The sequence below is a fragment of the Daucus carota genome, chromosome 3, assembly GCF_001625215.2.
Source record: "Daucus carota subsp. sativus chromosome 3, DH1 v3.0, whole genome shotgun sequence".
In the NCBI taxonomy this organism is placed as follows: domain Eukaryota; kingdom Viridiplantae; phylum Streptophyta; class Magnoliopsida; order Apiales; family Apiaceae; genus Daucus; species Daucus carota.
In genome coordinates this window covers 45,175,811-45,198,099 of record NC_030383.2, presented here as the reverse complement: position 1 = coordinate 45,198,099, position 22,289 = coordinate 45,175,811, and the positions used below count along the sequence as shown (strand labels likewise).

The following is a 22,289-nucleotide window of genomic DNA, read 5'->3' as shown; positions in this document are numbered from 1 at the left end:
AGAGTGTGTGTGAATGTCATGCTTCAATTCGTTTTCTTCCCATTTAACGAAAGATGCTCTTTAGGAATTTACAGTGAAAGATACCTCCACCACCAAAAGTGGCCAAAAGCCTTTGGCCTAAATACATTTAAGTTCGCAGCTACTTTTTCAACTTTTTAGGATCACCTTCAACTCCTCAAATTATATGCAACCATATACTACCAGCTAGTAATATGTACCCAACTGCACCACTTCTGCAACTCTTGTTTTTACGGATGGCCTTGCCACATTAACCCGCGGCTCTTCAGCACCCTGTCTCTCATGTGCATCTACACTTCACTGACAAAATTGATTTAATATTTAGTTTATAGGGGAGTTTATGACTTATGATTTAATGTGACTTGTGATTTGACGTGATATATATGATAAGTTGGAAGTTTAAAATGTTTGTTTGGGTAATTTGACCTACAAAAATTATTAAAAATATATTCATAAAAATAAAAATAATTTATAGATAACTTATGTCTTATGAGTAATTATCATCAAAAATATTTTAAAAAATAATTCATTGAAAAAAGTAACTCAAGTTAATTAGATAGAGTCATGAAGATTATTAACATCAGGAGATTATAATTCAGTCGAGTCCGAACTTGTCAGAGGCTAATCCATTATCCCGGATCTTGCCTACTTAAGATTTACCATGAAGATGACTAATTTGGAAGAAGTCTCGTCATATAAGGTTGTGTTCACTTCATGGAATGGAATGAGGGGAGAATGGAATGAAATTTATATTATAAATTGTGAGTGATTAGTGAAATTGTTTATAATTTCCATTCTTTCCCTCATTCCATTCTAACTATTTTAACTAAAAATCTAACCCACATGTTTTGAAAGGAATGTTGATTCCATTTGTTCATCATCTTTTCCTATCATCTTTTTCATGAAAAATTTTAACTCACTCATATTTAATCATTATTAACTCATACTTTCTCCAATCTCCATAAAACTTGTTCATATAGTTTCATTCCATTCTCCCCTCATTCCATTCCATGAAGTGAACACAACATAAGTGTTATCAATATTTTTACTATAGTCCTTTAAAGTTGCAAGATTATAAAGTCGTTTACGAACAGACTCTCGTACCATTATAACATAAAACTGAAAATATGTATGAATTTATAGGTCAAGTTCCTCTCGCAACTCCTCCTAGCCTAAAAACTCTTATAATTTTTAGTCTTATTTCTAATACTAATCAGTGTTCTGCAGCAGAATTATATATGTCAAAAATGTTGTGTTTATGTATTATATTTCAATATTATTTTGAAAACACACGACGATGCAAAAAATATGTATTTAGATTCAGATCTGGAAAATTTATTTAAAATTTAGGGTTCTACAACAAAACTTTTGTGGTTCCAAGATTTTTATTTCAAGAAGTGGTTCTCTTTTTAACGCGGGCCATGAATTCATATCATTTTTCCTCAATATAATATCTAAGTGGCTCCAGTGTGATGGTCGTTATGGAAAGCTAGAAATGATTTCGTCTGGAACAAGAATTATACTCGTTTGAATGTGGTAGTTGCACCACAGGAAGAAGCGCCAAGTTGGATCAAAAGTAGGGGCTGGAGTAAGGTGGTGATGGAGTCGGATTGTCTGGCTGCTATACAGGCAATTCGAAGTAGGACACCCATGGCGTCTCCTCTTGGGAAAATGATTCATGCCTGTGGAGATTTGTTAGTGGAGTTAAACATTGTGTCCCTGTTTTTTATTAAGTGATCGACTAATATGACGGGATACGAGTTAGCTCGTATGTCATGTTTTTTTCGAGATCAAGTTTTTGATACAAGATCTATTTTTATTAGGGTCAGAAATGTACTGAGAAGTGATTTTAGAAGTGATTCCGAATTTTAATAAAATTTCGTTGTTTGTCAAAAAAAAGTACTCCCTCCGTCCCACAATACATGTCTCTTTTGGAAAAAAAATTTGTCCCACAATACATGTCTACTTTTAGTTTCCAATGCAAATATATTGCAAATATTTCAAAATTACCCTTCTTGAAAGTTGTATAACAATTAATGGAGGTTGAATAAGAGTCTACATTCATGCATTTATTAGGGGTAGAGGTGAGAAAATTTTATCTAATCAATTCTTTCTTAATATGCGTAATTTTTCAAAAGAGACATGTATTGTGGGACGGAGGGAGTATGAAACATAATATCAAATCGAAAACATTTAAAGGTCAGCTCAGACTCATATGGTAATAAATACATTTTCTTCTTTATGTTTATGTTTATCTAATAGTATACGATCACGTCTACTTCATTTACCAATTTCACAAGACATATTCCCAAACTATGTACGAATTTTGTCACAAGTCAGAATTTTGCGGAGAGTCAAAACTTTTACAGTATTTTTTAACGGCCCTTCATGCAAAAAGAACAATCCAAAAAATAACAATGAAGAACATTATCGTAATACTTCATCTTTCACTAAAATTAATTTGTTAAGATTAAAATTACATATTTAGACATTAATTAAATTTGATACATGAAATCTAACATCTAAGCTAATCAAAACTATCAATATGAAATATTATAAAATTCAGAACAGAATACATAATAGAATCATAACTATCTATATTACACGATGAATTTTACAAATAATTATGTTATTTTTAATCCGTATTTATTGTAAAAAATATTACATACTATAATTTTTCGTAATGTAAGGTTAGTTAGCTTAAAATTATTATTTAATTCAAATTTTATATGAGGATCTACATTTGATTTATAGTATTATATATATGTGTGGTGAAGTTGAAATTAGAACCAATACTACAATTAGAACTCAGGAGCATAAACATTTGTATTTAAAATTTATGATTATGATCCGAAAGACATTCGTATGAAATAATTTAGTCTCTTCTCTCGTTCAAATACAGGTCATGTTTCACGTAGAACCATTAATCATAGATTGGAACCATTAGCTTATTTTTAGTATGAGTATTAGCTTATTTTTAGTATGAGTTAGGGTTCTGGAGTTGAACTGTACATGAAAAAATGTCTTATTTATGTATTATATTTTAAAGTTACCTTTGAACACACACAACGATACAAAAAGAATTGTATTTAGATTTAAATCCTGAAAATCAATGTAAAAGATAGGGTTCTTGCCGCGGAATCTTATTGGTTCTATAGTTCTATTTTAATTATTGGTTCTATTTTGAGCGCGACCCACAGAGATTATGGGGTCGTTTGGGTGAGTTTAAAATAAGTGCTTTTTGCTTAAAATAAAAAAGTGAAGGAGAAGTCAGAAGCAAGTTAAGACTCATAAGTGATTAAACTGTTTGGTAAATAAGCAGAAGTCCTGAAACAAAAGCTGGTAATCCTAATTTCTTTTAAGCGCTTCTTAACTTTTTACACAAACGGTACAAATAAGTGTTTATAACTTATAAACCCAGAAGTCGGCTTATTGTGGTCAGCTAAACACCACCTATGTTTTACATTATGTTAAGTAATAAATTATGTATCATATTACATTATATGAGAGAATATATAACACATGATCTTTAATAATCAATTAACTAAATATTTCATTTTGGATCATCAAAATTTTGAATTGAAGTTATTATTTTACCTATCACTTAAATATACTACAATGATATACAATAATATACCATTTTTGTATTAATTTTATAACAATGAAACTATAACTTATGATATATTGTAATAGCATTTCCTAATTTAAAATGTATTGTAAAATATCTTTATTTTACATAACAATTGAAACGATATATAATATCTTTTAGATATACACACATATATTTGATGATAAAGTATACATGATATTAAAAAAACAAAAATTATCGGTAGAAGGGTATATAATCAAATACAAAATACTGAGGTTAAAACAATTCGATATACATAAATATAGCAGTAAAAGATACTCATGTCATGCAAAATTTAGTAGCTAGGAAAAATAATAATTTTTCAACATTTACATTTGTGTATGCAAGAAGTTCATTAATGAATCTGACCATGGTAAATAAAATCTTACTCTCGTACTTCTACGTGACTACGTATCTATTAAATACGTTAAAATTCCTCAGAGCACCTAGTGAACTTTTCATAAAACTACATGAATTTTGCTTAAACAGAGGGATGGTGGTAGCAGAACCAGACATTTGGTAGGGGAAACCATAAATTGTCCTGTTATTGAAGCTTCGGGACCAAATTTCCAACCTTTTGTCGTCACCTTCAAGCTTTGTTTGTTGCTAATATTTCCAAAAAAAACTATAGCCTGGACCACAATTACTGCTCAAAACTTAAAGTGTTTGCTCAGACGGGCACTGAAATTTCAATAATGTATTAGATTTTTTTACCGAATGAATAATGGTTCTCCAAAAGCTTGAATCTCTAATTTCCCAAAGTTACTGCCTAAATGGCTGAATGGCTAAATCTATTAGGAGTCTTTTGGTTTGGTTATTGGTTTGGTTATGATAATAAAGAAATGATACTTTAACCGTATATCATATGACATGATATTTTATTTCTAATGTTATACGGTTCCACGAATCAAACGACTCCTAGTTAGAATTGAAACCATAACTTCATCGATAGGTAATACATCCGACTTCTATAATTATTGTTATCCAATTTTGTAAATTCAACTATGTTTATAGAAGACCATTTTGTATACGAAGCTGAATTTACAAAATTTTAACAAAAAATAAAGTTTATAGGTGACGACAAAAGATGATAACCCTTAAACCAAACCAAACAAACCCAGTATATCCCATTCTTCCAACACAAAATCATAGATACAATAAACCCAAGAGAATTAGAAATGCTAGAACCGGAATAGCAGAAAATCATCAGTTAATTATGGTCATTATTAGAACAACACACCAATAATAATAACAGAATATGTAAGGTGCAAACACAAGAACAAACATTCCTCCGAAACTCAAAGAATCACCAGCTATTTTTCGTGATCTTCATATGCAAATTCTTCTGTGCATATTTTACCAGCTTTTCGATTTCCTTGGAATTATTTATGTAGCCATTACCATCAGAATCTGCAGCTTTTATCCCTTCACGAGCCTTCCACCACCCAAACCATATTCGGAGGCTACGGAGAGCTTCTGCCAGTTCCTCGCGGTTGATCTTGCCATCGTGGTCCATGTCGTATCGTCTGAGCCAAGCTCTGAATTCTTCTACCGTCATTTCTCTGTTAGGCTCCATATGAATACAGCTGGTGAATGCCATTTCTCAGATATGTGCTCTACCTTGCAACTCAAATATCATATATATATATATATATCAATAACAAGTAGATAATGGCCAACATTAATTCATTAGTGGCGCAAGAATATGCTTGAGCTAAAAGAAAAAAACACTTCTGTTAGGCATCTTTTATAAAGAGTTCCTGTTTTTCAAATTTGACAGATTCAAAATATGGCGATGCTTTGAAATTGCGACCTTCTAATAATATTCTCTTTTCTTTTGGAAAAGAGCCAAACACCCATGCTCGAATTTTCTATGATTAAATAAATAATTATCATCAAGAGTAATCTGCTTTACTTCAAAAAAAAAAAACACCAAGTATTGCTTACAAAATATTCAGGATCTGACCTTAACTTTACCAGTATATATTCCTAAATTGATGGAGATCAGCCAATATCCAGTTAAACAATTATATAATTTGATTCAAACTTCTCTTTTTGCGGCTAAATAATTTCAAACTTTTCTTGTAATTTACTTTCTGTTTACTCAAATTCAGGTGTACTGTTTAGTTTGTTCTGGAACAGAGAAATGTCAAAAGTTATGGTATTTTGGCAGAAGAATCTAAAATTTCTGCAAGCATAATACAATCAGAGAATATAATCTATACATACTGAACCAGTGAAAGAGACTACCATTTAAACTTACCATTCATAATTCAGTTACTACATCCAAATACATAATAATAACCACTCAAATTTAAATACTTTCAGTCTTCCACAGACATCCAGATAGTAGCAGATATCATAATATTTATACTAAAACAAAACAAATAAAACCATAATACTCAACTTAAAATACCGCAAAAGGAGAATATTATCCCCTTTTCTTTTACTACATTTGTGCATTGCACAGAATATAGTAGATATGTTATCGCAAAGTACTTTAGAACAAAATTATGAATTCTTAGTACTTCTAATACTATTTTATATTTGTTCCAAGAGCACAAACATAAACACACCTGTAAAATTCATGCAAAGTAGCAGCATCTTTGATGTGGTTATCTTGTTAAATTTTCTTGATGTCTATTAATCCATCTCCATCAATGAGAACACACTATTTCCTGATCTGTCTCTCCCAGCCTCTCCAAGACGTCTATCAATTCATCAGCACTTATTTTCTGCTTTTTATCCAAATTAACAAGATAAACACCCTAATTATGCATCTTTATGTAACCTTTAAAGTCAATAAACCTTTAACTCTTCTATCTTCGGCTGGAATACCATATGGAACAAATTTGGGTCATTTTTGTAGCAGTCTCTCTAGAATTGTTCAAAGTAATATTAGAGAAAACTCAGATTCGATAATAACTAGACCGCTGAATTATTCTAAACTCACTGTAGCCTTTGACGGCATTTACAGAATCTTCAGATTCATTCCTCTGATTTTATGTTTACTTGTTTTTTAAGATATGCTATAACTGATAGCAAACTACAAATCAATCACGTTAACATCTTGTTCTCCTGTCAATATTTGCCAACTTAGTTGCTAAAGACCACAAATGCACATTCTTCTTTGGCAAAGGTGCCAAATTCTCCCAACATATTGCCTTGCAAATGTCTGGAAGTAAAAAAGGAATACCAAAAAGAAAAGCAAAACACATTGCGCAAACATTAATTTTTGGAACAGATTTCTGAAAGGATGAGCACCATTGACAACATTGTTTGACTCACTACCGTTACATGCAGCATTTTCCCTCTTTGATAATACCAGCCTCAGCAATGATTCAAGTAAAAACTAGGGTCAAGGTCCAAATCATGTTCAGCCAATTAAAAACAAACAATTTGTATCCCCTGCAAATTCGAACAACATAAAGATCAAGGTCATATCAGGTCTATGACTTTATTTATTACGCTATTAAGGCCCGTGAAAATTTGAGCGCAAAGAACAAAATACAACACTAAAGTAAAAATAAATCCCATAAATTAGAATTAAAGTAACATTAACCCCATATATTAGACTTGCATTCAAAGAGTAAATATTATAATAAATTTACAAATCTTTTGATGAAAAGATATCCAAACTCTGGAAGTTGAATATGAAACAAACAATTTACCAATAAGCAAACTACAACAGCTATAAGCCTGTAACTTCTGTCTAATATTGAGTTAATCTTTTAAGCAACTATTTACATTCAGCTTTCATTTCAGAACAATGTTCGCAAGAACTTGTAACTGAATGTAGAACCATGTTCGACCAATCCAGCAATCTATAACTGCTGGTTCCATTCTCGTTGTAATTGAACATCGTAGTGCCTAAATTCTATATAATACCTCATTCATGTGGGCGAGCAATTTAGACATCAGTTCCTTGAAATTCCAACAAGCCTGAAAACATCACAGCATCTCAAAAATCTGCACGAAGCACGAATCAAATATGTTAGAGGTCAGTTTATTCCTAAGTATAAATATGAAATTGACCACAATGACCAAATAATAAATATGTCCTCGTATCATTTGCTTAAGATTGTGTTGTATCTGCAGTGGTAATAAAACATGTCATTATTTTATCATTTCTATACTTATCCTGCTTATGTCCATACAACTCTTTATTCCTATTAAGTTACTAGTCCACTTATCTCTGTAAATGAAAGAGCAGGCAACAATACATAGACTTACATTTATGGGCATTTCTGCTATAACCAGACTACTGCTTTCCTCAATTCCTTTAAGAGTTACTACTTCACCCCCAACAACCATGTTTATCACAATCCCATCTGCAGGTAATATATATCACATATATTTAAAAAGGAAAAATACTAAACTTGATCTTCAACTAATTAGTTATCATGGTAATTGACCTGCTGCCAAACACGTTGCCATCCGCCTCATATAAGTTTCCTGCATGCAATTTCTGATCATCATTTTATATCACTGAAAGTGGAATGGTAATGGAACAGCAGGATAAATGTATGAAGTTAACTAGTTTACTACTCAAATTCTGGGGTCAGTAAATCATAGATAGGCAGGGAAAAAGCTCTAAATCCTATGCGTCAAGCACTAAGGAGAGTAGATAAGTTTCGGTTCATGTGATTCTCTTTAATTCTGCAATTGCTTTAACAATATGATGTCACCAAAAAGAGATTCCCATGCAGTGGCCAGAGATCCATGCAATCAAGATTAGCACCTTAAATAGATGATAAACTGATAATATGGGTTCAAAATTTAAATAATAATGTAAATATAACCTCATCAACAAAATTTTAGAAGATCATTTTAAGAAAACATAATTTCCATATTTTTTTTAGATGGATTTCCAGCTATTTAACTGTGATAGTCTTACAAAGACCAGACACAGAAAATGATTTCTAATAGACCTACTTTATCATATTATCTATTAAGTCAGCATGTAAAAGATATTATTACCATCTTACAGGTTGGAGAAGTAGTGAAAGAAGATATTCTTTGTTTGATTTGTCAAATATACATGTTGGAATGAACCTAGTGAGAATTATGCCTATTAGGAAAGATACATCCTTTTAGCATGTTTACATTAAGGCCCATTTCACAAGTCATGACCTTGTAAGATTAGAGCTTCAAATTAGGGGCAACAAGCTTATCAGCAAAACAACTGAACTCAAACTAAATTATGTTAGAGACTTACAAAACTATGCTTATACATCCTTATGCTATTATGATGGTGAAGTTCGCCAGAATCAGGTAATTATTTAAAATCAACCAAAAAAAAGCTCTTACGTACTTTCTTGGTAGGCAACTCATAATTTATTAACACACGAGCACTAACAGGTGCCTCCCCAGAGGCTATTAATGGCAGGCACGCATCTGTTGCGACTACCACACGTGACTTTTGCTCTTCGTTTTCAGTATCATTCTTATCCTCGGAATGAAGGATAGGATTCCTGTTCCATTTAATAGTTGCTTGGCGAAATTTATCTAAAACCAGAGCACGGTCTGCTTCAGCAAGGTCACTGTACTGAGAGAGCAACAACAAAACAAACAAAACATGCTGTATTAGCCAGAATACTTCTCTTGATTAAGTTGGTATTATATAATTTATAGCAAATTAGCAACTCAAGAATCATCTAGAAACCCTAAAAATAACAGGGATCTTGACATGAAAGCTAAATGAGTATAATGTCTAACAATACCAGACCTATAAAATGAATAGGATTTGCTAGGTTTCCAATTTTCATATAATTGAATTGTTTTGCAAGCCAGAACGGAATCATTTTTGTAAGAATTAAACTTTACGTAGTCACAAACATGTCGACTATATCCTATCAACTATTACACTCCAAATTCAAAGTGTAGAGCTTAAATTTGTTACTCCATATGGTCTGGTTACATGAAGCACTGAAATCACTAACGTCGTAAAGATATTGGTGCAAGGTCGGCTGCAAATGTATGTTACTACTCACAGTGTGTGCTATACAATCATATATAGCTGACAAATCAGAAAAGCATAAATATGTCAGTGCAATTAGTTAAGACTCGTCTGGGATATTACCAGGTGCAGTTCATGTTGTTTAAACTAAATAACACTAAAGTTTACTGTTACAGTTCACAAATTCTTTCCCCAAAAGGGCATACTAGTAGTATCTAGTCAATAACAAAAATTCCTCAAGTGCAACAATCTATTACTTGAACCACTGAATTAGCTGAATAAAGCCCGCTATACACAATGTACACCAATATAATAACTCGAAGAGCTCATAAAATAAAGAGAAAGTACGAGAGGGGTTGCGGAAAGATAAGATAAGTTGGAGAGGGCATAGGAGATGGCATCAAGCTCGTCGCGAGTATTGCAACAAACAACCATCGGCAAGCAGGGAAGGCGGCCCGCCATGCCCAATAAATCCACCAATGTCTCCTGATCATAAGAAACCCAATTAGCATTCCAGTAGATTCTTACACATAATTTCTGAATTTTTAAAAATTTATACGAAAGAAAAACAGGTAGAGTGAGGTGCAGACCATCTTGAATTGGAGCCTGTCAACAGCAAGATAGAAGTGGCGTTGTGAACTGTGGCACGCAAACAAGCCCAGCCCATTATTAACTTGAAAATCCATGAAAATGAAACTATAAAAAGATAGATGAATTAGTACCTGAAATTGGAAGGGGAATTGGGTGAAGCAGATTCAGCAGCACCAACATCCATTTCGTTTCTTTGATCTAAACCCTTTGTATTTGCTCTGGGTGATTTTGTTACAACTCGGAAGCTCCCGTGTTTTTCATTTCATTTCTTTGTAAATTAACTGAAGTTTCAAAAAAATCTGTAAATTAATTGACAAGAAACAACTTACTAATCTTTTTAAAATTTAATTGTTGTTGCTTTAATTTTTTATCCTCTTCAAAATTTATCAATCATAAAATACGTTTGTAAAATATTAAAATATGATACATAAATTTTAAAATAATCTTCAAAAGTATGAAATTTATTAAATTAGTCTTATAAAAGTTAGATGAAAGTTTTCATACATGAAAGTAGTTCTTCTGATATATTCACTAACATGAAAGTCTAATGACAAAAAAAAAATATAATACCGAAATTTAAAGAGCAAAGACAAAAATTAGAGCCCGTTGTCTTATATTTCAGATCTAATAATTATTTATAAAACAAAATTGATAAATATATACATTATGCTAAAAGTAGTTATTTATTATTATTAAACCATAAATATGAAACACTTCCGTGACAATAATTTTAATAAAAAAGAATATGTAAATTTTTATTAAATAAGCCATTATTGTGATAAGAGCTTGGAGTGTTTGTTTAAGACTTAAGAGACACATAATAGCTTAACACCTCCTCATATATTAACTCACCGTGTATATCCTGTCACACACGAAAATATAGTTCCATCCCGTCAACCAGTAATCAACACAATGTTTCCACTCATTCTGTAGTCAATGGAACTTAAGTTTACTAAATTGATACTCATACGGTTTGGATGAACTCAAGTTCCAACTATGAATCCCTCTCCCTACAAAGCAGCCTAGACTTGAATAATTTATTTGAATACATTTCCCCTCCTTTTGATCGCCTTGCTTAAGAAAATCCCGAACCTCTTTAATTCCTTTCCCATTGGAACTTTCACTTCTGTAGTTCAGAATACATCCCCCAGGCCCTGCCCCACCCCTGGATCAAAAGTTTCTTTATTTTTGAATGCATCCTCCTCCTTGGACCACCTTGCTTGCAATAACCTCGAACATCTTATATTCATTTTCCCTCCAAAGCTTGTTCCAAATTCCTGCTCCTCTCTTGTATCTCCTTGCTTCAGATGATAAATTGACTTTTCTTGCTCTCAGGAAAGATACATAAACATACTTCTCTTACTATCACCTAAACTTTTTTGCAGTGATGCTCCACTTTCCCCGAGGAGACTAACTCCAGGTACTTTTGGTACTTGCTTCCTTTCCATAATAGATCTCACTCTGTTAGCATCTGTCCACCTTCCTGCTGCTGCATATAAGTTGTACAGGACTACGTATGGTCCTGAAGTTTCAGGCTTCATTTCGAGGATCAACCCACCAATTTCTTCTCCAACTTCAACATTGCCATGAACTAGACAAGAACCCAACAATGACTCCAGTATATTTGCTGAAGGTCTATACGAGTAGCTCTTTAAAATTTTCAAAGCCTCGTCTAAGTTACCAGTTCTACCAAGGAGGTCCATCATGCAAGCATAGTGTTCCATTCGTGGCACTATACCATCTTCTACCATAGAATTGAAAGCTATTTGACCTTGCTTTACCGAACCAGTGTGGCTACATGCTGATAATATACTCACGTAGGTGATATCATCAGGTATAAAGCCCTCACATCTCATTTGTGACAGAAGAGCAAGGGCAGTTTCACTGTCACCATGCAATGAGTACCCATTTATCATCACACTCCAAGATATTGCATCCTTTTGATACATATTGTCGAAGATCATTCTTGCTAATGTAATTTGTCCAGATTTTGCGTGCACATCAATCAAGGCATTCCCAACTGCTACATCTTTGTCAAAACCCTTTTGTATGACGTAAGCCATTGTATTATTTGTCAGATGAGAATCGTTCAACTGAATACAGGCTGAAATTAAGCTCAAAATTGTTACATAATCAGGTTCGATATCTGTTTTACATAATTCAGAGAAAATAGAAACTGCTACATCAGCATTATTGGACTCTAAATGTGCGGATATGAGAGTATTCCAAAGCGAAATATTGCTTTTCTCACCCATTTGAAACAGTAAACAACATGATTTTATGTCACCAAATCTGGTGTACATGAGCATTAGAGCTGTAAGGAACGGTGTCTCTGAAAGGAACCCTGCTCTAACAGCATATGCATGCAAAAGTTTACCTTGCATTTGTGTGTAGCATACTGGCAAAACTGTTAGCAACGTAACATGATTTGGTCTTTGATCCTCACTGATCATTTGATCGAACAAGTGCATGACCTCATTCTGCATATTATGGTGCCTATAACCAGTTATCAATGCATTCCAGGAAATCACATTCCTAATATCAAGGTTTTCAAATACTAATTTTCCAGCAACGAGTTCTTTGCAGTTGACATACATACTAATAAGTGCATTGGCTAAAGTGACATCCGAGGTGAATCCCCTTTTGATGGCACAGCCATGAATTGCCTGTCCCTGCACCAAATCCCTGACTTCATGGAAGCAAGGGAGGATACTGATTAGTGTAACCAGATCCATGTCCATGTCTTTTTGATGCATTTGGTGGTGAAGCGAAATCGCACTTTGGTACTCTCCATGATGTACAAATCCAGATATCAATGTATTCCATGAAATAGCATTTGTTATGGGCATCTTATGAAATAATTTAACCGCACTGATCATGTCATGACATTCAGAGTAAAATGCTAGCAATGCATTGGAAACATTAAGATCCAGATTCACCCATCTTTTCAAACCAAAAGCATGAGCAGATTTACCTAGTAGAATTGCACCGAGCTTAGAGCAGGAAGAAAGAACAGTAACAATGGAAACTGCATCTGGATCAGATCCTTCCAATAGCATTTCATTAAATGTAGCCAAACCCTCTCTCCAGTACCCATTATGTGTATACCCAGATATTATTGAATTCCATGTAATAACACTTCTCTGAGGAATTTGATTAGAAAGAAACTCAGCTGAATCCACATTTCCAAGCTTTGCACACATTGATATAAGCACAGTAGCAACAGAGATTTCATTCTCATATCCCCGTACTAATACACAAGCATGAAGGGCCTCGCCACAAATGCTACCAAAGCTCTTGCAAGCAGGAACAATAGAGACAAATGTTACCACATTAGGCTGCACATCATCTTGGAGCATTTTGCGAAACAGCACAAAGGCATCCTCAGATTTCTGGTTCTTTGTATATGCAGAGATCATAGAATTCCAAATCGTAACATTTTTCTGTGATAAACAATCAAAGATATCTCTGGCAATAGTCACATTCCCTCCATCACCATAAACAGATATCAAAGCCGGAACCAAATTTTCATCCATAAGATAACCACATTTTAATGCCAACCCGTGAATCGTTTTACCAACAAAAAAATTACCCAACCGCGAGCATACAGGAAGCACACTAGCTAAAGTACTGACATTAGGCTTCAAACCCATCAATCCAATCTTTTTAAAAACCTCAAAAGCCTCGTCACAAAATCCATGCAAAGAATACCCTGAAATCAAAGCATTCCAAGAAACCAAATCCCGTTCAGACATATCATCAAACAGCAAACGTGCCTTCCCCATTTCACCAATCTTTGCATAAAAATCAACCAAACCAGTCTGCACAAACACATTCCCACCAAACCCACTTCTCCAAACTTTACAATGCACTCCTTCCCCAATTCTAACACTACCCAAACACGAACAAGCCTTAATAACAAAAGGAAACGTATAGTTATCAGATGGGCACCCATAAAGTTGACACCTTTTGTACACATACAATACATCTTCATATAACCCATGATCACAAAGTGACCTAACGAGTAGATTTTGCAAGTAACAATTGGGTTTTTCAACTAAATCAAATGTGGAAAGAGCTAATTGAGGAGCACCCAAGTGGAAGCAGTGTCTAAAAAAGGCTTCAAGTAGTGTTTTTTGGGGTGGGAATAAGCCAGTGATTATGAGTTGACAAGTGAAAGATTTGAAATTTGTAATGTTTTGACAATGGGACAGTAAATTTATGATGGTGGGAGTTGAATTTTGGTGAATTGAGATGAATGGAGTGATAGGTAAATTGTGAAATGAGGTGAACATTGGAGGCAGTAGCCGTGGAGAAACCAGACTCATACTATGAGGTGCAGTGACTATTTCTTCGACTGCAATCACTATTGTAAATTTTTCAAGAATCTGTTCAATATAAAATATATTTTCGGTCTTTGTTGGTGTCAATAGTGTCAAATTACAATTTTAAATTTGAAATGTTAAACAAAGATACTCAATATTTTCTTATGTGAATTGATTCTTGATTATAATCTTTGCGAAGTCATTTGAAATTCCTCCTATTTAGATTAAAAGATGCCAAAGTTACATGTTTGTAGTAGCTGGAATAATTAGTAGAGAATTTCCATACAGCACCATGCTTTCTTGGTGAAACCCAGTATTAAGGACTGTTCCCAGAACTCCGAATTTTATTTACTAAATCAAAGTATGTTCTGCAATTTAAATCGGGACAAGTAGCTTCTAAAGTTGCCTCCATTTAGCTTATATTAGGCAGGATCACACAATATAATATAGCCAAGTACATGTACTACACAATCGAATTTGGACTCAGGTCTAGTATCCATAGGAGGTTCGTCTCATCATTCTCATGAACTCCTCAAAGTTTACTTCGCCATCACCTAAAATCCCAAGAACAGGTTAAAATTTAAATGATTGGGAAGAGGCCATGCAAAGGCATGCTTATTGTATTGGAAGAAAACTCACCGTCGCGATCAGCTTCCTCAACCATCTCTTGAATATCTCTATCAGTAAAACCTTCTCCCAGCTCCTTGGCAATACGCTGAATGTCTGAAGCGGAAATCTTACCCTGCACCCAGCAAAAAAAAAAACGGAAGAAGAAATGTTGACATTAAAAAGTTCAGGACAACACAGACCTAAATAGAAGTTCAATGTCTTCAAATTTCACATTTTTATCTTGGTCAATGACTTGGAAAGCTTTCATGAGTTCCTCCCTGGAATCCCTTTCACCAATCTTGGTTGTCATCATGTACACAAATTCATCGAAGTCAATCGTGCCACTGCCATCCTTATCTACATCAGCAATCATTTGGCGAATTTGCTGAAATTGAACACAATATGAGTAGTCTTGCAACACAAGTATTACCTTAACTGTGGAACTAAAGTAAACTTTCGGGGAAGAAGAGAAGAAAAAGAATCAAGCACTAAAGAATAACACATAGCTAAAATTGAGTAAATAAAAAACTACTCTTAGAAGAGAACTTTTAAAATAAAAACTAGAGGAAAGGAGACACTAGAAGGCATCAAAGTAATAAGATTTCATAAAGCAAGAAAAAACTAGCATTCATAAATGTAAAGTCACATTGGCAATAATAGGTAGCTTGTCTCGCTGACAAGTCCAGAAATACATCTCTTAGCGTAAAGAAAATAGCTCAGAGATCATTGAAGCCACAACACATGCGAGTGGTTTACTAAACCTGGCAATTCCTTTATATTGGTTCTACTAAACTACTTGTATTTCAATTCAACTTGATATTAAAATGAGTACTAAAATTAGCACCTCAACTCTAGAAGAACAATAATACAATAAAAAAAATCATATTACTGAGAAATCATTATCGACTCCCTAATCATTTAGCATTCCAAGACTAAATCAAGTAAACAACGAGTAATTGCAACCAACAAATATTTCTACCTTTTGACATTTTAAGAGAAACTATTTAAAGTTTGTGCTAGCTCTACAGATTCCCTGGTAATATTTTATATTAATTACACACTGAAAAAGATCCTAAACTCATCACAAGATCTCTTTCTGAAGTTAAGAATGTGAGTTTGAGGCAGAGAAGCTTCGTAAGCCTGATAATAATAGCTCTTTACTGAAAATTTAAGCTCAAATGAGCTTTAAAATCAGCTCAAAATGTTACTTCACATTACAACAATACAATTGACTTTAAACACAAATGTTTAAAAAAATATAATGGAATATTGAAAGAAGATACCAATTTTGAGAGCTTTTATTATATTATCGACATATGAAAATTGAACCACGTAACTTTAGCTTAAATAACCCTTTCTAGTGCCCAAATAAAAGTGCTTCAGTACACGGAACTACCTCGTCAGTCATTTCAAATCCCAGTGCCCTGAAATAATATGATATTAGTTGTATTGTATCATAAAGTTCGTTCAAAATTTATAACAGAAATTGCATATTCATACCTCATCGCAACTGTCAGCTCTTTGGCATCAATGGTGCCTGTATACGTGAGAGAAACAGAACCAAGTAATTGGAAGCTTGTTTCAGCAAAAAAAGAAAGTAATTGCAAGCTTGTGATGTACAGAAGATGTGTACTGTTAAGGGAGCAATTTCAATACCAGATCCATCGATATCAAATAGGTCAAATGCTTCCTTGATTTCTTGTTTTTTCTGTTGAGATAGCCCATGATGACGTCCTCTGGGCTTATCAATTCTTGTAGATCCTCTGTTGACACTCTCCTAACAAGTTTATATAAACAGAACAATTACAAAAGGAAGTGCATTTCAGAGAAAAAAATTTGTAATCTTGATATACTGTGCAGTGACTGGAAGTATGTAGCAGCGTAAAGAGAAAATACTCATATAGATTACATAATTAAATAGCTAGTGCCTATTGCATTGTAGCCTTGCATGAGACGTGCATCTTCTAGGGATTACTCGAAGCGTTATATTCTCTAAGCACTGTGCACAGCCTCCACATGAAATTGTTGCCTAAATGCTATCTTCTAAAAATAATTACTAAGAATAAATACTCGTAAACAGTAAACATCATTCACTTTTGAGCCAGAATACAGGTCATGAGCATAAGTCATGACTAGTACCTAACAATTTATGTGAAATTATCTAACAGCCTACAAAATTATAAGAACAAGCATAGAAAAAATATGAATACTACTAACATTAATAATGTTTTTTTTTTAAAAGAAACGAATAAAATAATTTTGATTGTCCAAATATCACAAATTGAATTAATATATGTCACCCAGGTTTACCCAATATCTATCACACAAGTCATACTTGACATTGTTTGGAATTATATGGCAAAGTGTTACTGGCTTTGTGTTTAGATACCGGTATACAAAGTAAAATTCCGTGTTCAGGTTGTACAACAAAAAAAATAATGTTCTTCATTCTGTCATGCACAATATCGTATAAAAATATCGCTGGTGCTATAACTGCCTTTTCGTGAAAAATTTTAACCAGCCTATTACATGATTGTGCTAATACCAGGTATAATTCGGCTCATCTCAACCCAAAAAGAGCACACTGATCATTAAAGTGCTTATTAGTTATTACACAATCAAATCGATGTCTGATGACCCAAAAACCTAGCCCCTCACCCATAGGGGCTCGGGAATCGGATCCACCGAGAATAGCTCCAGGTGAGCAAGCTCCCGGCTCCCCCCAAGCCCAAATCTTAAGGGAAGCCTCATAACCTAGACAGGGTTGATTTATTTCAGAAATTCCCAGCAGCTTATAAAGTACTCAAAACCTTAATACAACTCTGAACTATTTATCACTTGATAAACTTGCAAATTTACTTGTTTAAAAGCAGTATTATAAGGAAATAAACCCTAGCCCACAAAAGACAAGGAAAAAAGGTGCAGTTTAACTCAAACTCAAGTCACATGGACAATACATAAAGAATCAGAAAATATAAAGAAAGCGCAATTAAAATAAAGGAAGATGACAAACAGTGGGAGAAGAACAAGAGGGAATATACCATGATTTTGCTTGTGCCGATGCAACCTGGAACAGGTTTTTCTAAGATTTGTTTTGTCTGATTGAAATTTGGACCGAACTAATAGATGCAACTCAAAAGTCAAGTACACTATTAGTCCTGTTTAAAAGTGTTCCACTGTTACTACTGAGTTCCTGTTAGGTGCGGCTAGTTGTGTACTTGTGTTACAGTATTTCGAAGCCGGTAGAAATGAAAGAGGACATATTTTTGGATTTTATATTTATGTGTTCAGTTTAAAATCCGAAAAGTAAAAAAAAAAATTGAAACTTCAGATATTTAACAAGCATCCATATTTAATTCTCTTATTTGTAATTTGTTTGTTTATCTTATTTATTTTATATTTGATTTGTCTAGTGTGTCCTTGGGAACACATATTAAACACTAAATTTTTATATGTTTCGTTCATCGGAGTGGTGGTTGTATAGGCATGGGTACACTATTATTAAGAAGTAGAAGCCAATCAAAATCAGCCACACTTTTAGAAGTTTTAGTGTTTAGCCTGTCACACCATAGAAACCGTTCTTTAATAACCTAGGCAACCATGCTACTGAATTTGGAACTGTGATCCTCTCCAAGTCGGAGGTAACTTGTCAAGCTAATACGATCTGAGAATCACAAGTTTATTTGGTGTTCAATTTACTTGGACATTTCTTTATAAACTTTTTTCTGAATCTTATGCCATTTCTTCCATCTACTTGGATTTTACCTGTCATTATAAGTTTTACCATCTATTTGACACCATTAAGTAGCATATAAATATGCCATGTGAAAGTATGTAATTCATTATCACCAGAGGCGTTGATCCTTGTCAATTATCAGTGATTTCTCCACAACAAAGTACGGCATAAACTTAATCCCGGTCTTATTTATAAACAAATGATCTAATTGGGGACTAAACCTTATACAGAACTCAGGAAACTATTGCGCGCATATCATAATTTGTCTAAGATTGAGTAATATGAAGCGATGGTGCTGGTCCTTGAGCGTCAGATTTCTTCCAAAACTTAGCACAGAGCCCTTCTTCAGGTATCAAAAATGGCGCATATTCAACTCCATTTTTCGGGCTAGCCAATTCCCACCTGCCATATCATACATCATTTATGCTGACATTTATAATGAAGATAGTATACTGTAATTCTGTTCATTCCCTTTGTTGTTCATGTTAAAGTATACGCATTCTTTGGCATTATCCTGATAGTTTAGTTGTATCAATTTGCATTGCAAAATCAGAAATCCTGGAGTTATATGATTTAGTATCTACATTTTTAGAACTGTTATTACAGAAGACAAAGCATAAAACAAGAAAAGACAGAGCATGAGTCTTACCTGAAATTTTTAACAAGATGATAAATCAGAATAAGCATCTCAAGTTTTGCAACCTCATTTCCAGGACAAGCATGGGTTCCATTACCAAATGGCATGTATGTGTTCGGCTTCAGTACTCCCTTCAATTAAAACCACACGAATATCAGTTATCTGAACTACTACTTCTTCCATTAACTTACATTGTGATGAACAAGCTCATCTGTTTACCTCAAATCTTGAGGGATCGAATTCTTTTGGTTGAGGGAAGAACTCTGGGTTGTGATGAATGTTTCTAAATAAAGGCAAGACTTTCCAACCTTTTGGTATCAGAAAACCTGCCAACAATATTGACTCCATATGTAAATTAACATTACATATAAATAATCATATACTATGGAACTATGGAGTGTTTGAGTGGTGCTAAATCCGAAAATATCTCTAGTCATGCAACCAGATTCATATACATTAGTAGATGCCTCTGCTTTTTCCTCATTATACATCAGTCAATTCATATACTATGTTCTAAGTCCTAATTATGTGGTCAGAATTATATTTGGACAGAAAAATTGATACGTGTGCAGGTGTGAAACATGCGTGAGTACTCAAATTTATGTAGTTCGCCTTGTGGTGGAAAAACATTGAGCTATAACTTTATTTCCCTTTCATCTAGCTTGTACTAAACAGTTAAGTGTCAAGTAGTGTTTGCAATTTGGAAACATGCATGTGGTGCTCACCATCGTATTCAACATCAACAGCAGCTTCCCTGTAGGTGAAGGCTACAATGCTCGCCATCCTCATACTCTCCAATATCACCTAATATATGCACACACACATGACCAATATAAGAAATAAAGCACCCCCAATAACATAAAAGCTTAGAATTGAATTAAGCATAAACATACCCTTTGAGTATATGGCATATTCCTAGTATCAGCCCATGTAAGTGATGTTTGGGTTCCTCCACTCGACACATACAAAGCCTTGTGCTCACTCTGTCATTTGACACGATGCATCAACGAACCTAGTAACTATGAATTCTGTAAAAAGATGTGTGTTGCACACATTATATTACCTCAACAGCTGCTAGAATATCTGGATGATCACCAAGGTACTTGATAATCCATGTTAGCACACTAGCTGTCGTATCTTGAGCAGCAAACAGAACACCAATGATATTATCCACAATTTGATCATCTGTCAAGAACTTTCCGTTTTCATCTTTGTAGTTTAACAGACAATTCAACAAATTAATCTGTTCCCATTTCTTCTCTCTCGTCTCAATAAGTTTATCATGGATCATCCCTTCAAGCCGCCTTCTTGCCTGAAAAAAACACCATAATACAATTAGTAATACTGAGTCTCGTATATAAACTCTCTCCTATGTTACTATATGCTAGGCATAGCTATATGAATTTGTCTACTGTCATGTAAGCTTACTAGGAGAGCCTTGCGGAATAGATTTCCCGGGAGGTTGATAGGAAAAGAGTTGTATCCTTTGTCCACAATATGATAGTTATACTTTAGTCTGTCTTTATACTTACTGTCCAACTCCCCAAAGACAGACAGAACAGCTACGTCAAAAGTGTACTGCATGCAAGTTCAATGTTAAGATTAGGCAAAAAATAATCAAATTTATCAATCAAAAAACAACAGCAGACCCAGGCCGCAGAAAGATCCTGCATAAAATGTTACTTTTAACTGATTTCTACCGATTCTTAAAGAAATTAAGTCCGGTTTAGCTTCTTCATAAATCCGCCAAAATATACGACACACATACAAAAAGGACTAACCTTTTTCATCTGCTGGAAAGTACTGATTATGGTGCCATTACACCAGGATTCTAATGTTGAAAGAGCAATAGACTCAATAGCAGGGATCAAACTGCGAATAACAGTCAAAGAGAGCGAGTTCTGAACCAATTTTCTAATCCGAGAATGGTAATCTCCCTGATGAAAAAAAATAGCCGAAGGTCCAATCAGCATCTCTTTGCTCCTGGGATAGCTCGGCTTGAACAAATCAGCATGTGTAACCAGCACAAACCGAGCCGCCTCTGGACTCGCCAACATAACGCAGGGGTATCCCAAAATGTGCGTTTTAAATATCTCACCATGCCTAAAACAGACCATTCAAAATCCAACACACAATTTAGTACAAGAATTTATGTTATATCAAATATGCATAATGCATTCATATATACAAGATGCATTAAGATTGTTGACAACCTTTGTTGTCGGGAGTCGAAGAAAACAGAAGGATTTTGCGAGAATAATTTGAGTGTTTCTCCAATGTAAGGCCATCCCAAGGAACCAGGAGGAAGCTTAGATTTTATTTTCGAGGCTTTATTGTTGTGTTTAAATGTGAAGTAGGAGAAAATGGCAAGTAAAATGAAGAAAATACATTGAAATATGTAAGCACCTTCCATGTCTCTACTCTCTAGCTCTCACTATAACTTGGACTGCAACAGTAGTGTCGATTGTGCCCAATTTATATAGCAAGACACGGATAAAATCATTTATAGCACATTTTATCTCTAGATAATTAAAGATATCGGTTTTGCATAAAATCTTTGAGATACTATTTTTTTTTTTTTGCTCTAATCCGTAAGGTATGCGTGGAAATCGTCTGTATATATCTAGATAGAAAATACAGATCATTGGAGTTAAATTCTAAAACGTATCCCCGGTACCACATGTGTTTTCATCTCCGTTTGCATTCAAAACTCCATAATTGTCGTTATCTTATGACATCTTGAGACGAATTTTTGGCAATATCTAATTATATTTACGGGTAATTTT

At 34.0% G+C, this 22,289-nt stretch overlaps 4 protein-coding genes across 6 annotated transcripts; all 4 read right to left on the bottom strand.

Moving 5' to 3' along the window:
- Positions 1-4,818: 4,818 nt before the first annotated feature.
- On the bottom strand, positions 4,819-10,485 carry LOC108215175 (ATP-dependent RNA helicase FAL1). Of its 3 annotated transcripts, XR_010289829.1 has the most exons (9): positions 10,328-10,484; positions 10,196-10,244; positions 9,954-10,091; positions 8,961-9,194; positions 8,062-8,101; positions 7,880-7,977; positions 7,535-7,615; positions 6,223-7,054; positions 4,819-5,266 (listed from the first exon to the last, which is right to left on the bottom strand). XR_010289829.1 is itself a non-coding variant. In XM_017387556.2 (7 exons), the coding sequence occupies exons 1-7, from the start codon at positions 10,378-10,380 to the stop codon at positions 7,598-7,600; spliced, it is 630 nt and encodes a 209-aa protein (XP_017243045.1). In that variant the 5' UTR covers positions 10,381-10,484; the 3' UTR covers positions 7,193-7,597. The 3 variants fall into 3 exon arrangements, 1 of the variants encoding a protein (XP_017243045.1); XR_010289830.1 differs by lacking the exons at positions 4,819-5,266; positions 6,223-7,054 and having other exon boundaries at positions 7,193-7,615; positions 8,062-8,114; positions 10,328-10,485; XM_017387556.2 differs by lacking the exons at positions 4,819-5,266; positions 6,223-7,054 and having other exon boundaries at positions 7,193-7,615.
- Positions 10,486-11,392: 907 nt separating this feature from the next.
- Positions 11,393-14,612, bottom strand: LOC108212531 (pentatricopeptide repeat-containing protein At3g16610). The gene has a single exon (XM_017384257.2). It carries the CDS (start codon positions 14,522-14,524, stop codon positions 11,528-11,530), a length of 2,997 nt encoding a protein of 998 aa, XP_017239746.1. The 5' UTR covers positions 14,525-14,612; the 3' UTR covers positions 11,393-11,527.
- Positions 14,613-14,845: 233 nt separating this feature from the next.
- Positions 14,846-18,312, bottom strand: LOC108210974 (caltractin). Its single transcript, XM_017382440.2, has 7 exons — positions 18,172-18,312; positions 16,787-16,907; positions 16,631-16,667; positions 16,527-16,554; positions 15,363-15,515; positions 15,161-15,263; positions 14,846-15,075 (listed from the first exon to the last, which is right to left on the bottom strand). Exons 1-7 carry the CDS (start codon positions 18,172-18,174, stop codon positions 15,011-15,013), a joined length of 510 nt encoding a protein of 169 aa, XP_017237929.1. The 5' UTR covers positions 18,175-18,312; the 3' UTR covers positions 14,846-15,010.
- A 719-nt stretch (positions 18,313-19,031) lies between these two features.
- LOC108213545 (abscisic acid 8'-hydroxylase 4) lies at positions 19,032-21,976 on the bottom strand. Its single transcript, XM_017385350.2, has 9 exons — positions 21,717-21,976; positions 21,285-21,606; positions 20,932-21,081; positions 20,567-20,815; positions 20,397-20,486; positions 20,229-20,307; positions 19,723-19,829; positions 19,516-19,634; positions 19,032-19,268 (listed from the first exon to the last, which is right to left on the bottom strand). The coding sequence occupies exons 1-9, from the start codon at positions 21,914-21,916 to the stop codon at positions 19,133-19,135; spliced, it is 1,452 nt and encodes a 483-aa protein (XP_017240839.1). The 5' UTR covers positions 21,917-21,976; the 3' UTR covers positions 19,032-19,132.
- Between the last annotated feature and the right edge of the window lie 313 nt (positions 21,977-22,289).

Bases quoted from the DNA above. Each gene is read 5' to 3' on its own strand.
- LOC108215175 (XM_017387556.2), bottom strand. From the start codon at position 10,380: ATGGATGTTGGTGCTGCTGAATCTGCTTCACCCAATTCCCCTTCCAAT. The intron at 10,245-10,327 runs GTACTAATTCAT...TGCGTGCCACAG, and splicing joins AATTCCCCTTCCAATTTCAG to TTCACAACGCCACTTCTATC. The intron at 9,195-9,953 runs GTACTTTCTCTT...TTGCTCTCTCAG, and splicing joins ATCTTTCCGCAACCCCTCTC to TACAGTGACCTTGCTGAAGC.
- LOC108212531 (XM_017384257.2), bottom strand. From the start codon at position 14,524: ATGAGTCTGGTTTCTCCACGGCTACTGCCTCCAATGTTCACCTCATTT.
- LOC108210974 (XM_017382440.2), bottom strand. The intron at 15,264-15,362 runs GTGAAATTTGAA...TGCTGGGTGCAG, and splicing joins TCATTGACCAAGATAAAAAT to GGTAAGATTTCCGCTTCAGA. The intron at 15,076-15,160 runs GTGAGTTTTCTT...TTGGGATTTTAG, and splicing joins TGAGGAAGCTGATCGCGACG to GTGATGGCGAAGTAAACTTT.
- LOC108213545 (XM_017385350.2), bottom strand. From the start codon at position 21,916: ATGGAAGGTGCTTACATATTTCAATGTATTTTCTTCATTTTACTTGCC. The intron at 20,487-20,566 runs GTAATATAATGT...GTCAAATGACAG, and splicing joins ATATTCTAGCAGCTGTTGAG to AGTGAGCACAAGGCTTTGTA. The intron at 19,269-19,515 runs GTAAGACTCATG...ATGATATGGCAG, and splicing joins CATCTTGTTAAAAATTTCAG to GTGGGAATTGGCTAGCCCGA.